General features: G+C 39.0%; 1 protein-coding gene across 2 annotated transcripts in view; it reads right to left on the minus strand.

Annotated features, from left to right (window-relative positions):
• Positions 1 to 15,269, minus strand: part of PTPRR (protein tyrosine phosphatase receptor type R) — a gene marked incomplete at its 5' end in the record, with an annotated part of 242,463 nt that overhangs the window by 39,240 nt on the left and 187,954 nt on the right. For both annotated transcript variants that reach the window (XM_080935255.1, XM_080935256.1), the window contains 2 exons: positions 2,831 to 2,915; positions 6,271 to 6,457. In XM_080935255.1, the coding sequence (XP_080791381.1) occupies positions 2,831 to 2,915; positions 6,271 to 6,457 (272 nt within the window). The remainder of the gene's footprint in view (positions 1 to 2,830; positions 2,916 to 6,270; positions 6,458 to 15,269) is intronic.

The raw sequence follows: 15,269 nt of genomic DNA on the forward strand, positions 1-15,269 counted from the left end.
TGAACAAGCTTCCAACCAAAGAGCTTATTATGGGCTAGCACAGCAAAGGCAATTATGATATTTAAAGCCCTGACCATTTGCTAATTATCAATTTATACAGCAGTCTAATTCTGTAATGACTTAAAGTCTAAAACAAGCTACAAAGAATAGTTACATCTGTCATTAAAGTCTTCTCTGATACTTTGAGCCAATGGTGTGACTTGTCTAAACTATCTATGAGTTACTGTTTGGGAAACAAGGGTGGGAGTTTTTGGGCTACAGATACTTTCCACTGAAAAATCATCATTTGCAACATCAGTTGTCAGCACAGATACCCTGGACCAAGTGGTCCACCCAGTTCTAGAAATGGAAAAGCTGATACAGACTCTAGCTGTTGTCTGAAATCATCTGTGGCAGGAAACAGAAGGGTGGGCTTTGAAACAATGAGAACAAACTGAAAACTCTTTGAAACCAGAGGACATATAATCATTGCAGTGGAACACTAGTCCTGATTGCTTAATTGTTAGTATATTTTAGAGAGAATTTTTGGGGCAAGAGAGAGTCAGACAGAGAGAGAGAGAGAGAAAAAGAGAGAGAGAGAGAGAGAGAGAGAGAGAGAGAGAGAGAGATCCTTTTTATTTTCTCCTGATTGTTATAGTCTTAAATAATATCTCTTTTGATAATGAACTATGGTTTAAGAAATAGACTTAACTATTTTGACTCATTGAAAGTACATTACAATGGAGTGATTTTTGCCAGAGGCGGAGGCCCAAATACAGCACCAATAGTAATTCTTTAATTATTTGATTTTAATATGTTTCTATTAATACAAATATTAAAATATATTTTGTATCTTATGAGTAAACAAATAAAATTAGTATTATTTAAAAAGTCAGTACCTTTTCCTTTTTAAAAATAAACATGTATTAATTATAAAAACGTGTTTTATCATGTCAGATTTTTATGTTTATATAATGCCTCTTGATGGTGTTGATTCCCCATCAACCTCTCTTGACAGGCATTTGCTTTGTTTCTAGTTTCTAGTTATTATAAACTATACTACTATGAATATTGTATATATAATTTTGGGTGAACTTGTCTCATTTCTCTGAGTATATGCTTAGGAGTAGTTATTTGGGTCAGATATATTAATAATGGCATATAATTTATACAATAACTGTTTTCTGTAGTAAGAGCAATGAAGGCTAAAATCCTGTGATATTGGGCAAACCCTCTATGTGAGTTGCGCTCCCAGGTCCCATCAAGGCTTAGCTGCTGAGGAACTGCAAATGAAGCAGCTACTCCACAGTGTTGTTAGCAACATTTAAAGGTTCTGATTTCTTTACATTTTATTGTGTCTATTTTTATCATAAAGATAACCATGGTGGATATGAAGTGACGCCCCTCTTTGCTTCTGAGCTCTCTAATGCGTAATGATACTGGCCACCTCTTATGCCTGTTGTTCAGCTGTATGTCCTCTATGGAGAGTTTCTATTCAAGTAATTTCCCTGCTTTTATATGTCTTCTTGTCTATGATTTCAGGGCTGACCATCCATTGGATAACCAGTTGGAGAGTTCTTCCCTGGGCAAGAGTATTTTTCCTGTTCTCAGCATTCCGTAGCTGCCTGTAGATCTTTGCCTAAGGTAAGGGCTTCATGAGATTTGTCTCCTTCCATGTTAGCATGTTTATTGGTGCTATACAAACATTGTACAGACTGAACAGGTCATACTTTAGGAATACACACACACACACACACACACACCCTTAAAGAAAAAAGACATTATGAGCCTGAGAGAGAGCAAGGCAGATACAGGGGAGTAGTTGGAGGGTAGAAAGAGAAAGAAAATCTTGTGGCAATTTTTGATACTTAAAAATCATATGTTTAATCTATACACACCAAGAAAACTGACTATTTCCATGTTACATTTTGTTTTACATGTACTTTATGCTTATGGTAACTAGTAAGATTTCAATGCATACTATCAAACCTTTAAAAATAGTCAAGTACTGACAAAAATATATTCATATAGTTTTATTCCAAAATGCTTTTAAAAATCTGTACATGTATTTCTCTTTTTTTAAAGTTGTAAGGAAAAAATAAAATAAAAGCAGATTTGTGATACATAATAAAAATATTAAGTCCTAAAATATTGCATTGTCTTCTTTAATATTGGGCTGTTAGAACATTTTTTGGATTCTATACAAGTCTCGTGGCAAATGTTTGTTCTGTAACTATTGTTGCATTCTGTGGGTTATCTCTCATTTTTTAGGATGATATTTGAAACATAAACTCTTGTATTTTAGTGACGCTCATCCTCTCTGTCTTCTGGTGGTTTGAACAACTTCTAGTGTCATCTAAGAAACCACAGAGTACTTCAAGCTGATGAGAATTTCTGCCTTCCTTCTTTCCTTCCTTCCTTCCTTCCTTCCTTCCTTCCTTCCTTCCTTCCTTCCTTCCTTCCTTCCTTCTTTCCTTCCTTTCCCCTTTGTCTTAGTTTTTATCTACATGCAAATATCTTATCCATTTTGAATTAATTTTTACATATGGTACAAAGCAAGATTCAATTCCTTTTTCCTTCATGCATAGAATCTTTTAACCTTATGAGGAAAATTGGTTAACCGTGATGATGTTTTAGAACCATAGATCTTTCTGGAATTGTGAGCTGGTCACTGTGACGAAAGCAGTGCGAAATAGAGTTACTCCACTTCAGATGACTTCAGTGATGCCTAGTCTTGACAACTATTCACCTCTAAGTTCGGTGTCTATGAGGGTGTTGTGAGGTTGGAGAGCTGAGGTAGAGGTGAATGGGCGACATCATTTACAGTACAAATTATCTACTAGAGACTTACTTGGCAAAATGGTCTTATAACGATTTTTAGTTCCATGACGTGGAATATCAATTTCTTTGGGATCCACAAAGTTCATTGGTATTTCCTGGAAAATAAATGATACAAATTGTGTATTTAATGCTGAACACAAAGAACATCTTCACAGGAGACATTGACTCCGTGATCTATTGAACTTTAAAATCACTCATAAAACAGCAGACTAGTGCACTGGCTGACCAGAATCTTAGTAGATAAAACACAGCCTGTAAGCTGGTGTGTATCTGGAAATATTATTGTATATGCAGTTACTGCAGAGAGAGAGAGAGAGAGAGAGAGAGAGAGAGAGAGAGAGAGAGAGAGAGAGAGAGAGAGAGAGAGAGGACGCTCAGATAGTAAGGATAATAAGCCTCTTGTGGTATCACTTAGGAAAATACTTTTTTTAAAAAAACAACATATTCCACTTTGTTTAAAAACTTTAAAAATTAATCAATTATTAATTAATGTGTTTGCTTATTTGCTTTCAAGGCAGAGTTTCTCTGTGTAGCCCTGGCTGTCCTAGAACTCGAATTGTAGACCAGGCTGGCCTTGAACTCCACGACTTCTGATTGCCTGTGTATCTCAAGTGCATTTACCACCACTGCCCAGCTTTGTTTTGTTTTATTGTTTCTTTCTTCAAAACTGTTTTATCAGATCAGCAAAAAAAATTGTTAAGATTAATTATGACTCTTTTAGACTCATTAAAACTTCCTCTCAAAGTAATAAGCATGGACTGACTTTGCTGTGTTGAAATGGTTTTTATTTAATTGAGGAATTTTTTTTATAATTGCACTGTTCCATCTGTGGTTATAAATGGAACACTTGTAGGAAAATGATCCACTTTTCTCCTCCTTAAGGAAAAGATCATCTATCTAGTAAGACTATAGACCACACGGCTCAGAGGGTCAGAGAGGGAAGACTGGTCCTGTCCCTACCTGTGAGACCTAAAATTGAATGCATCAGCATTCTTATACATCCAGGCTCCAGAAACGGGCAAGACTTTCAAAGGCACATAGGCAAGTGTTTTAAGATTTTTCTTATAGGAATGCAGTATTTCTTAAAATAAAGTTCTTAAATAGATTGAATAAATCAGGGTGAAATGAATTAAAATGGTTGTGGTATTATTGGATGATGAAGAAAATTAAACCCTTTAATTATAAAATATTCTTCTCACTTAAATTAGCATACATTAGCATACATTAACCTTGTGAAATAACACATTTTCCATGTAGTTTTCATGCACGTATATAATGTGCTTTGACTACACTTGCTACTTTCTATTTTTCCAGTTCCCTTTGTCCAGCCCCTCTTTGGCAAAAATAAACAACAAAATGAGAAAACTCACACAAAACTTCAATGGAGTTGTCCCCCTAGTGTGGCAATCTGAAAACTCCCAGACTCTATTATGAACTGAAAACTTGGATACAGAGAAGAACTTAAAAAAAAAAAAAAAAAAAAAAACAAGAGCCACTTCATTAGTTTTTGTGATTTTAGCCATTTAAGATCATCTCTGCTCCACTGTAACATTTACAGTTCTTAGTTCCAAGTCATTAAAATCAAACAAGATGGAATTGTTAAATATTGAAGATATTTTTGAAGGAAGATCTGAAGCAGTTCTGGCTTTCCTCGGACTGACTACGGAGTTAAGGATGACCTGAACTTTTACTCTGCCTCTCTCTGTTTCGAGGGTGCACACTGCCACTTCAGGTTTACGCAGAGCCAGGGATCAAACCCTGGGCTCCAGGGATGCTAGGTAAGCACTCTGCTAACCTAACTCCTGACACACGTTCATTTTTGATAATTCAAACGAGTCTGTCTGCTTTGACAAAGCCATAGAGGTGATGTCTTTTAGCCCCGCCACCCCATTCTCTTTAATTTCCCCCTGTTCTGGGGCACACACCAACAGTCTGTCAGAACCCCACACTTGTTCTCCATGTTGGTGCCAGTTTTCCTTTCCGGAACGTAGGCTATGCCACGGGCAGATTTCAAAGACACATTGGCGGCCCCAGGACAGACTCTAGATGCTAGGCAGTATGGCATTAACTGGCTCTTTCATTTCTAGGATTAATTTGCTTGCCATATAAAAACGTGACACACTGTGGCATCTCGTTTTACAAACTCCACAGCGGTATCTTACTTCAGAAGGCTGATGGCAGCTGGTGTCTCTAACACTACTGAAGGCTCTCCACTTGTCTGATGCCAAATATTTGGACTGACCACAGAACCATCTATTTAATATATTTGATCAGTACCGCTTAAACTGTGCAACTCTGATGTCATCTAAAGTTGTATTTCCCTCGGGTGATACCTAGGACTCTGATATCATCTAAAGATGAGAGTATTCCCCTCGGGCGATACCTAGGACTTCTACTCCAACTATATTCTCTGTGTCTAGTTGCTTACCATGCAATATTGATTCCATGAAAAATGGTGCAAGAGTGACTTTTCTCAAATAACATTATACAGCATTCATGATTATTTTTAGCCCATGCTTGGTCTTTCTTGAATGTGCTGCCCAAACTAAAAATGAAAACTATACACACACACAAAGAAAGGAAGAAAGAAAGAAAGAAAGAAAGAAAAAAAGAAGAAAAGGAAAGAAAGAAAGAAAGAAGGAAAGGAAATAAAGAAAGAAAGAAGGAAGGAAGGAAAGGAAGAAGGAAAGGAAAGAAAGAAAGAAAGAAGGAAAGAAGGGAAGGAAGAGAGAAAGAAGGAAGGAAGGAAAGAAAGAAAAGAAGGGAAGGAAGGAAAGAAAGAAAAAAAGGGAAGGAAGGAAAGAAAGAAAAGAAGGGAAGGAAGGAAGGAAAGAAAGAAAAGAAGAGAAGGAAGGAAGGAAGAAAGACAAGTAAAAACATCCTAAGTACTGCTGGTAGCTTCTCAGTTTGGTGGCCTCATTCACCGACACCAATGTTTTGTTTAGTGTAACAAATTGTCTCAATTTCTCTGAGAGTATATTTACTGTTGACTCCTCCTGGGTTCTGATTTCCATGGCATTGCCTCTTGAGCCTCCAATCAGCTCCTCTCAGTACCTGATCCACTGCAGATTCAGTGGCTTTTCTAAAGTAAGCTTAAACCCATTCCTAAACATGTATTAAAATCTCTGGGTTTTTCTTTTTTTTCTTTCTTGTGTTTCTGAGGCTCAACTTTCCCCACTTTCCAGTAAATTTAACTCCCCATGTTCACAGAAAGGGTGATTCCTAATCTAGAAATGTCTCTCTCTCTGCTCGAGTCCCTAAGGCACTGCACACTGTTGGCTCTTACCAGCTCTGAGTCAGATAAGAATTGCACAGCAGGCTCGACACGACAGCCAGTAGGTCAAACAGGAGGAGCATCTAAACCTTCGCACTTTACCTTTTCAGTTGTAATTGTTCGCTCCCAGAGACCTAGTGCCTACAATGGCAAGACAGAGTAAGGAGTTGGCTCACCATGAATTCACTCTGAAGCAGGTGGGAACTTGCCACCACTTCCCTCAGCTGTGACCTCGTGAGGACTCTGCTGGCTGACTGCAGGTACTCCATGGCTACCTTCTCCCGGGGGGTTGAGACGGCCACAAAGGGTTCCACATTGCCCAGGCTACTCATGTCCAGGGTAAGAGATACATTGGAGCCTCGTCTGCATAGGAAGAGAATGTTGTTACATTTAAATATTCATGAATTGGTTTTATTATACACTATACATGAATTTTAAGTATTATTTTGGTCACAAAAAAAAAGCCTTTTTTTTTTTTTTGTACAAAAACAGCTTGATGAGATTTTTTTTTTCTACAAGTAAGGATCACATATGTAGTAAATATTTGGTATCATGACTGATTATATAGTAACTCTCCATAGCCTGTTTATAGGAAATTGGCAATTTTATTGTCGTAAGCAATTCTGAATTGAAAACATATGCTGTAAGTTATTAGTAAACATACTGGTTGTGGAAGATGATAGGATGTTAATCATTTTAAGTGAGTTTCAGAAAAAGTGAATACATTTGAATGGAGAAATCATATGTAATACAAAAAGAATATTTATATGTATGTTTGGGAGTTCAAAATAGATATCATCATCATTAAATGCTTTGACAATGTAGACATGCTTCAAAATAGCATATGCTATACCATAAAAATATACATTTGTTAATTAAAACATAACATTAAAATACCAACCTCCACTGTAGGTTAAATTACTGCATCAAAGTAGAATGTGAAAGTTTTAAAATCTATGTATGTACATAGATCTATATATTGCAATTTCTAGATAAACCTTTCATATCCAGCGTTGATGATGCAAACCTGAGATTCTACAGGTTACAAGATAGAGGCAGGAAGAGCAGGCGTTCAAGGTCATTTTCGGTTATATAGCCAGTTTTGAGGCCACATAAGACTATCCCAGCAGTCTGGGCTGGACTTTAGAATGCACTTTGGAATCTGAAGCCAGCTTTTGCAGAGGAGATAAGAGTTGCAGAAAGTGCAGAGGAGATAAGAGTTGCAGAAAGTGTGGGCCTCTCAGAAGCCGCCTAAAGCCAGCAGAGTAGACCAAGATACTGATGTCTACTTGTTTTTACTTTGGCTTTTCTCACATACCCTGCCCACACCTGGAGATTCAGAGCCCCTCAGATGCTGTGTCCAAGTTTCAGGAGCGAGTTTTCTGAGAGGTCCATGGTCAGCCAAGGGCTGTAGAACCCACTCAGTTGGGAAGCCTGGCTTTGGTTGGCAAAAGAAGGAAGAAAGGAAACCAACATATCATGGTTCTGTTATTTGGTCAAGAACTGTTATATAGTGCTTTTGTGTATGGAATGCCAACATCCATAGAATATTCTGGAAATACGGATTCTCCTACTTTACCAGTGGAAATGATAGCCATCTTTGAAACACAGTTGTTGATCAAAGACTGGACTCAAGTTAGAATACAAACACAGGCTTTTTCCTTTGCCTCCCAACGTGAGAGCGTGTCGGCAGGGTATGTTAGGCTTTGAGGAGCTGCAGGTATAGTGTCTGGGAAGGGGAGTCAGGAACAGTATTCAAATACAGATTTTCATCTCCAAAGTGCTTTGCTTGGCCTCCAAATCCTTGATGTGTTTTTAGGGTTACTTAGCTTCTCTGCATCTCTTTTCTTCTCCTATCTCTTTAAAAGTGAATAAATAATTAAGTATACCGTACTTAGAGAGTTACTACACAGGCAGCATACAAGAAATGATGTCAGTTGCTTTTAGAATGTGATGCATGGATTTTATTAAATTTGGATAACAGTGAACAGATCCTTTATAACTCACGTTTTGCATTTGTCTGAGGGATCTGTTTGAGAGTACTTCCACTACAACTGCAATTGTTTTTAAATCAAGATTATCTTTAATTCTTTGAAACCAATGGCTGTAGCCTGCACATTTGCCACTGAAGATTAATACATTTTGATAACTGAAGGTCCTAAAATTTCCCTTTATTATGGCAAATCCATTTATCTAAGCCCTGGACAAGCCCACAGCACTTGAGCTCACCACCTCTGACAATGTCTCAAAATTCAAGTGTAGAATTAAACCTGCACAGGCTGACCCTACTAAGAGCATTGGCCACGGAACAGCCTTACTGTACTAACAATTCCCACATGCTTGTTATAAAATATGATGGTAAGATGTTGATTTGGAACTGTAAAAGCTTGCTACTGTTTATTTTTAGGTCTTTACCTTTGAGAATTGTTTTAGCCCTATCTTTCCTAATTTTTATTTTGTGTCATTAACATATTACCACTATGTTTGTGTTGTGACATTGTTTCTCAGACACATTTGTGGCAAATGCCAGTCTGTTCTTGCTTTAAAACATTAAAATTGTTTAAAACGGGTATCTATGTTCAGCTGACTTTATTTTACATTTATTTATTGTGTGTGTTTCTATGTTCAATAGCACATATGTTGAGGTTGGAAAACAACTTTGGGGCTAATTCTCTTTTTGCCTTTTGAGTTCTAGGGAAGGAGCTCATGGGCTCTGCCTTGGTGGCAAGTTCTTTTACTCCACGAGCCAACTTATCAGCCAAGAAACTTATTCTTTAAAAAGTTAACCACCGTGATGGTTTGAAAAAAATGGTCCCAAAGGCTCATAGGAAGTGTCACTATTAGGAGGCGTGGCCTTGATGGTGTGGGTGTGGCTTTGTTGGAGGAAGTATGTCACTAGGAATGGGCTTTGAGGTCTCAGAAGCTCAAGCCAGGCCCAGAGGCTTGTTCTTCCTGCTGCTTGTTGATCTGGATATAGAACTCTCAACATGTCTGCCTGGACGCTGCCATGCTTCCTACCATGAAGACAATGAACTAAGTCTCTGAACCTTAAGCCAGCCCCCAGTTAAATGTTTTTCTTTATAAGGGTGGCTGTAGTCATGGTGTCTCTTCCCAGCAATAGAGACCCTAACTAGGACAACCATTTAATCTATTAGCAGTTTATTTGGGTCTATGGTCAAAGGCAAATTCTCGAGTTCTTTCTAGTCCTTTCCTCCCAGATAGCTAATCAATATGTTTTAACACAACTTACAGAAAAATTTAGAAAAGGGTATGTTTTAGTAAATATGTATTTTAACCAGCGACCATCAACTATGATCTGAAGTGGGAAAATATGACTTGATTAAAACCACGATAATATGAACTTCTTCTCATAAATGCCACAAACACGTGCAAAGACAGAATCTGATAGATTCAAAAACAGAGCAAACTTTATGTCTGGAAGTATTAAAATTAAGATAGATTCAGAAGGGGAAAAATCCACTAAAAGTAATAGGCGATCTAGACTTTTAACAACCGACTGTGGAAGAATACGAACAGGAGCTTCCTGAGAACTTTGCCTCTATTTTGCTGTGCGTGTGTGGAAAAAATAATGGCTTAGACATTTTGTGCCTCTCAGTAGCTGGTGGACAAAAGGGAACACAATAAAATGACTTTATCAAACTCGCCTGGAGCACCAATTATTATTTATGCCAAAAAGCAAATGGGAGGGAGGAAATTCAAAAGATACCAGGGCAAACAATGGAAGGAAAAAGCAAATTCTTTAGGCAAGGTATGAGATACACAGCAAACAGCAGGCTAATTACAATTAAGCCAAAAGGAAAACGCAGATAAATATTAGGAGCCAGGGCCACACTGATCTCAGCAAGGGAACATAAACAACTCTGCTGAAAATGTCCATGTCTGCACCACAGTTCTTAACAGCCACGAGGCGGAAAGCATACATTGCTAAAAAAATCCACATGTGCTGGGCTAAGTCAGAGACCACACATCTCCTATCCTGGAAGGTGATGGGATTTAATGCTTGTTCTTAGAAGCTAGATTCTGGCAGAAGAGGGTGTTTCCACACAAGTGGCTCTCCTTGCACTGGCCACTTGGCCAAAAAGAATGGAGACTTCTAGCACCTTCTCACTCGGTGTCCTCCAAGAATTTTAATGAGGACAGAAGAAAAGGAAACAAACCCAATCATTCTGCCTGTGCTCTAGGCAAACCTGTGTCTCAATTATTACTTGAGGAAATGACAGGCCAGTGAGAAATGCTGGCAGAGAGTTATATCCAAGGCTTGAAATAAGAATGGAAAAATACACAGCTCGAGGGTGGTGAAGACAGTGATTTGTATAGAAATGTCTCCACAGGGTCCACATCTGAAAAGAGGACTTTACAGGCTGTCAGTCCAACTGTCACCTCCTATGACTCATGACCACATCAAACCTGGATTTAACCACTAATGCTGAACTTAAGACTCTCTATACCTCACTTGGTATTTTAACTCCCCTGATTCAAATGGTTCTCGTCCTTAGTTTTCTAGGAGACACAATTACTAAAAAGGAGAATGAGAAAAGTAAATTCCTGTTGATTCGGATAGCAAAGATAAAGCAGGAGAGGTGGGTCCTTCTCCCTGTGGGGTTGCCTGTTCATCCTTCTGCCACGGTTTGCCTAAGTTTTAATTAACAATATGCTTCCCCACCCCCACCGCCATGTCTTCACTTTCAAGTAAATTCAGATAGTGCCCTCTATCTGAATCACTTAGAAGATGAGACGGTAACATTTTTACAAAAGAAAAAGAGACGCAATACTAAGAGTTAAATTGTAACAACTAATGTGTATAGAAGTTGAAATCATATGAGCAGGTAATATCTTGGCTCATATAAAAATTTCCCAAAGGAATTCCCACATGGAAGACCCAAGAGAAAGGAGGTATAAAGGGTGCTTGCTAGGCATGGGCCCAGGAAGATGAGAAAGGCATTTCTCTCTGTTACTACAGAGACACTCCTGTGATGTGGAGAGCATCTTTGGTGTAGGAGATGATGTCTTTTTTCTCCCACGGCACTGGGCAGAATCTTGGCTTCTCTGTGGAGTGACTACATAAAGAGGTTTCAAGCTCTTATCATGATACCTAATCCTCCTGCCTCTGCCTCCTAGGTGCTGAGACTCGAGGCATGCCTACCATGTTCAGTGAGTATCTAACATTTTATATCTTATAAGTCAACCAAATTTATTATTTAAAAATTAGAATAATCAGTAGAACACCCATGAGGTATTCAATATCAATCTGGTCTATTTAGCAAGATTTAGTCCAGCCCCTATAGCAAAAGATTAAAACAAACAAAAAACTCCCCAATCCTGCCCCCCACAACAAAATACTAAACATGCATGTGGGAAATATAGATAAATGAACTATATAACATAAATTTGTTACATTGTACTCTAGGCTCTGGCCTTGGAAATTGATTAAATTAATACTTTGCCACATGACTTATATTTTCTTGGTCTCAGACTTTCTAGATCCTGACCCAAAATAATGACCACCACAGGGTCACATTATAAAAGGTGAAGAAAGACAAATGTGTCATTTTCTCCCCCAGCTTGGTTTCCTGTAACAAACAGTCATATGGTAATTCTTACCCCATACTGGTTATGTGAGATCTATGGGTGTAGAGAAATTTTAATCCAGCAACATGGCTGCTCTGGCTGGAATACAGGAACACCTTTAATCCCAGGAGTCAGAGGCAAGCAGATATCTGGGTTTAAGTTCCAGGTAAAGAAATGTTAGGTCCAGGTGTGGTGGAACATGCATTTAATCGCAGGACTCAGGGGACAGACACATGTAGATCTCTGAGTTCTAGTCAGACAGTCAGTTTGATCGAGTCGATGATTAGGGGTAGGAGTGGGGAGACAGAGAGAGAAGGGGGCAGGAGTTACTTTTACTGGAACAGTTTTACCGAGACAGGTTGCAGGTGAAAACAGCATAAGCCAGAGAATGAGAAGGAGCCAAAAGATTAGAATAGGCTATCAGTTAATTTGAGGCCAAGAAGAGCAATTTAGTCACAAGTAAAGTTTGAATCAGTCAACTTGGAGAGGAGTTTGGGCCACAATCGCTTACTTGAACCTGCCAGCCAGAGTTCAGAATGAGCTAGAAAGAGTGAGCTTATTTAGCAGTAAGCCTCTGATATGACAATTACATGAGGTGAATAAAGGTCACTGTTACAAATGATGTCACCCACTGGAGAGTATTAGAGAAACAGAGTCCGGAGAACTGGGTCCAGTTGGTTATACCAAGTGGTCAGCTCTGAAATCATACATACAAGTAATTGTCACCAAAACTTGAAGGACAGTCACCAAAAATGTTAGCGAATACTCTATTTATTATTGGGGATAGTTTCTTCATTTTAAAGGTCTCCTCTATTTTAGTCTTTGTCCAGCTCTCTTGATGTAACACTTCTTATTCCTGGGCATTTGTCCAGCCTCTCCCTGTATGTGCCTGGGTAGGCAGGGGCCTATATCTTACTTCAGATCTGTATCTTTTAGATTCATGCCAAGTGTAGGAGCTCTTTCCCAGAGTAATTTTTCTAGTATATTTCTAATACACACATATTACATTTACCAGAAATGGTTTTTTTTGCTCTGCAGTGTGAAGAGCTTGAGGCAGAGATGCAGGCTTCAATCCTCCCTCTGTAGCCCCTGGCACGTGAAAAGGTACATTCATTGTCTATGGAGACAGATGGTGGCAAGTGAGTGGGAGAGGGTCATGGATTCTGATGGCTTGCACAGTTTTCCCAGAAATGTGTAAACCCGAGGATCACTTTAGATGAGAGTTTTAAAAATTTGAGTAGAAACCAGCTGTGGTAGTTCTCACTCATAATCCTCACGCTTGCTAAACTGAGGTGGGGGGGGTGATTTAAGCTATGTTGTAAACATCAGACCACCTAGAACAGAATGTCAAGACCCTGTATGAAAAAAACTGAATGCATAAGATATAATAAAATTAGTAAAATTGAATGAATTTTAGATTTTGCAGGTACAGGAAATGCTAGTTTTAGCTGTAACATCTTGAAGACCCATAGAGATTCCATGCATACAAAAGCAACGCAAAGCACCACACGTTTGGTATTGTTTTGGCTGTCACTCAAGGCACAGAGACTGTTTCCATTAAAAAAAAAAAAAAAAAAAAAAAAAGGGCAGAATGTTGGTAACTCCAACTTTAGTTCCTAAAGTTCCTAACTTTAGGTTTTCTTCATTCACACAATGATGAAGGAATTAGACCTCAATGACGAAAGGAATCTTTCTAAAAAGAGAAATCTGAATTTCATTTGGTTCATACATGAACATGGATATAAATGCATATAGGCCCAATATTTGTAAGTAGCACATATACTTAACTCCCCATTTGCCTATACAACTACCAAGAAATCAGTTCAGTGGCTATCCGCTGTTATAACCATCTCTGTCTTCAGCTAACTCATGAATTGTTAGTGTTGCACTAAATATTAAAAGAATCCACCAACCCTCGATACTGCCAGCATTACAGAGTCCTACAGCACTGGCGGGGTATTTTCATGTCAGCTAGCCAGACTTTAGCCGACCAAGTTCCCAACTTCCACCCAGTGTGCCACTAGCGACCCTCTAGCCCCAGAGGTGGCTGCCCTCCGGTGACTCTCTGCCACGAACTCTGCTCACATTCCCTGCAACTGTAATAACTGTGGTTATTACCCCCGCCAGCCCGACAAAATCAAAACTCTAGAAACTTATAATTTAACAGATTTATCTCAGTAAATTCTCACTCCACAAAACATCCATGCAAAAAACCTAGAGCCAATTGATATGATACAATGTGACCATTTAGATAAGACAAGTTGTCCCATAATAATCTATCCCTTATAAAATATTCATAATTACTTGTAGCCGTTCAGAGCCTCCATCATCCTTCTCTCCTCTCTTGGCTTCTCCCTCCTTTCCAAAACTGTCCCCGCCTATTTTCTCAGTGTCCAACCACAGGCCTTGCCTTATCTTGTGCCCGCCCTCCCTGAATATCAATCACAACACATCAGAAAGTGCACATCTTCTTCTTTTTCTTTCTTTTTCTTTTCTTTTTTAAATAATGGCTCTCAACAAACTGGGAGTGGTGGAGAAATTTCTCAGTCTGATGGAAATCACGCACAGAAGCCCCACAGGTCCCATTTGCTAACAACGAAAGATTCAGACCTTTCTAGGCAGAATAATCTTGGAAAAGGAACAAAGGTAGAAGACTCACACTTTATTCCGAGTTCAAAATCTCTACAAAGTGATGCTAATTTGCAGCGGCAGCAACAGCAAACAAAAAAAAAAAAACAGGCTATCATAAAGATAGATATAAAGACGGACGGAAGGGAATTAGGAATCCATACCTCGACAAGAAGAGACACCTAAGATAAGAGTACAAGAAGCTGTGGCGAATGGCACGGGAGGCCGTAATGAAGGTGGAAGGAAGCGCTGGTGAGATTTCTGTGGAACCCGGAGCTCTCTCACCTTCTGCTACTCTGAGTGTGAAATGGTGTAGCCATGACGGAAAAGCAGCAGAGCTTCCAAACGCCAAGCCCGTGGCTCCGCATTAGGTCCTCTGCGTATCTGTCATGGGTGGTAGGAAAACTCTCTGCTACGGGACTGCACCCCCCCAAGTCTCATGCTACTTTTTATCTCGAGGTAAGTTCTCACTAAGTTGTGTACACTGGCTTGACACAGACCTTGGATTTATGATCCTTCTGCCTCAGTTTCCAGAAATGTCCAGCACAGATTCTTTTCAGTCTTTTTACCAAATCCCTAAACTTGTTTTTTAGTTGTAGGAGAGAGACATTTATAAAGTTACTTTTCAAAGATTAAAACAAAACAAAACATATTGCCTTTTTACAAAATGATTTGTGTTAAAGACTAGTCTATCCAAACCATATGTAGGTTTGTATCTGCCATACATCGACCAAATGATTGTCCGATAGATTTTGAGGCAAGGTCTCTAATCCAGGCTGACTTCTATTTCTCCATGTAGCTGAAGAAACCGTGAACTTCTGATCTTTCCTCACTTACTTCCCAAGTGCTGGAAACACAGGTGTTGGTTCCAGCACATTTACTTTATGCAGGGTTGGGCATTGAACCTAGGGCACCGTGAGTGCTAGGCAAACACCCTACCAACTGAGTTACATTCTCA

This window comes from Micromys minutus (assembly GCF_963924665.1).
Source record: "Micromys minutus genome assembly, chromosome: 22".
NCBI classification, from domain to species: Eukaryota; Metazoa; Chordata; class Mammalia; order Rodentia; family Muridae; genus Micromys; species Micromys minutus.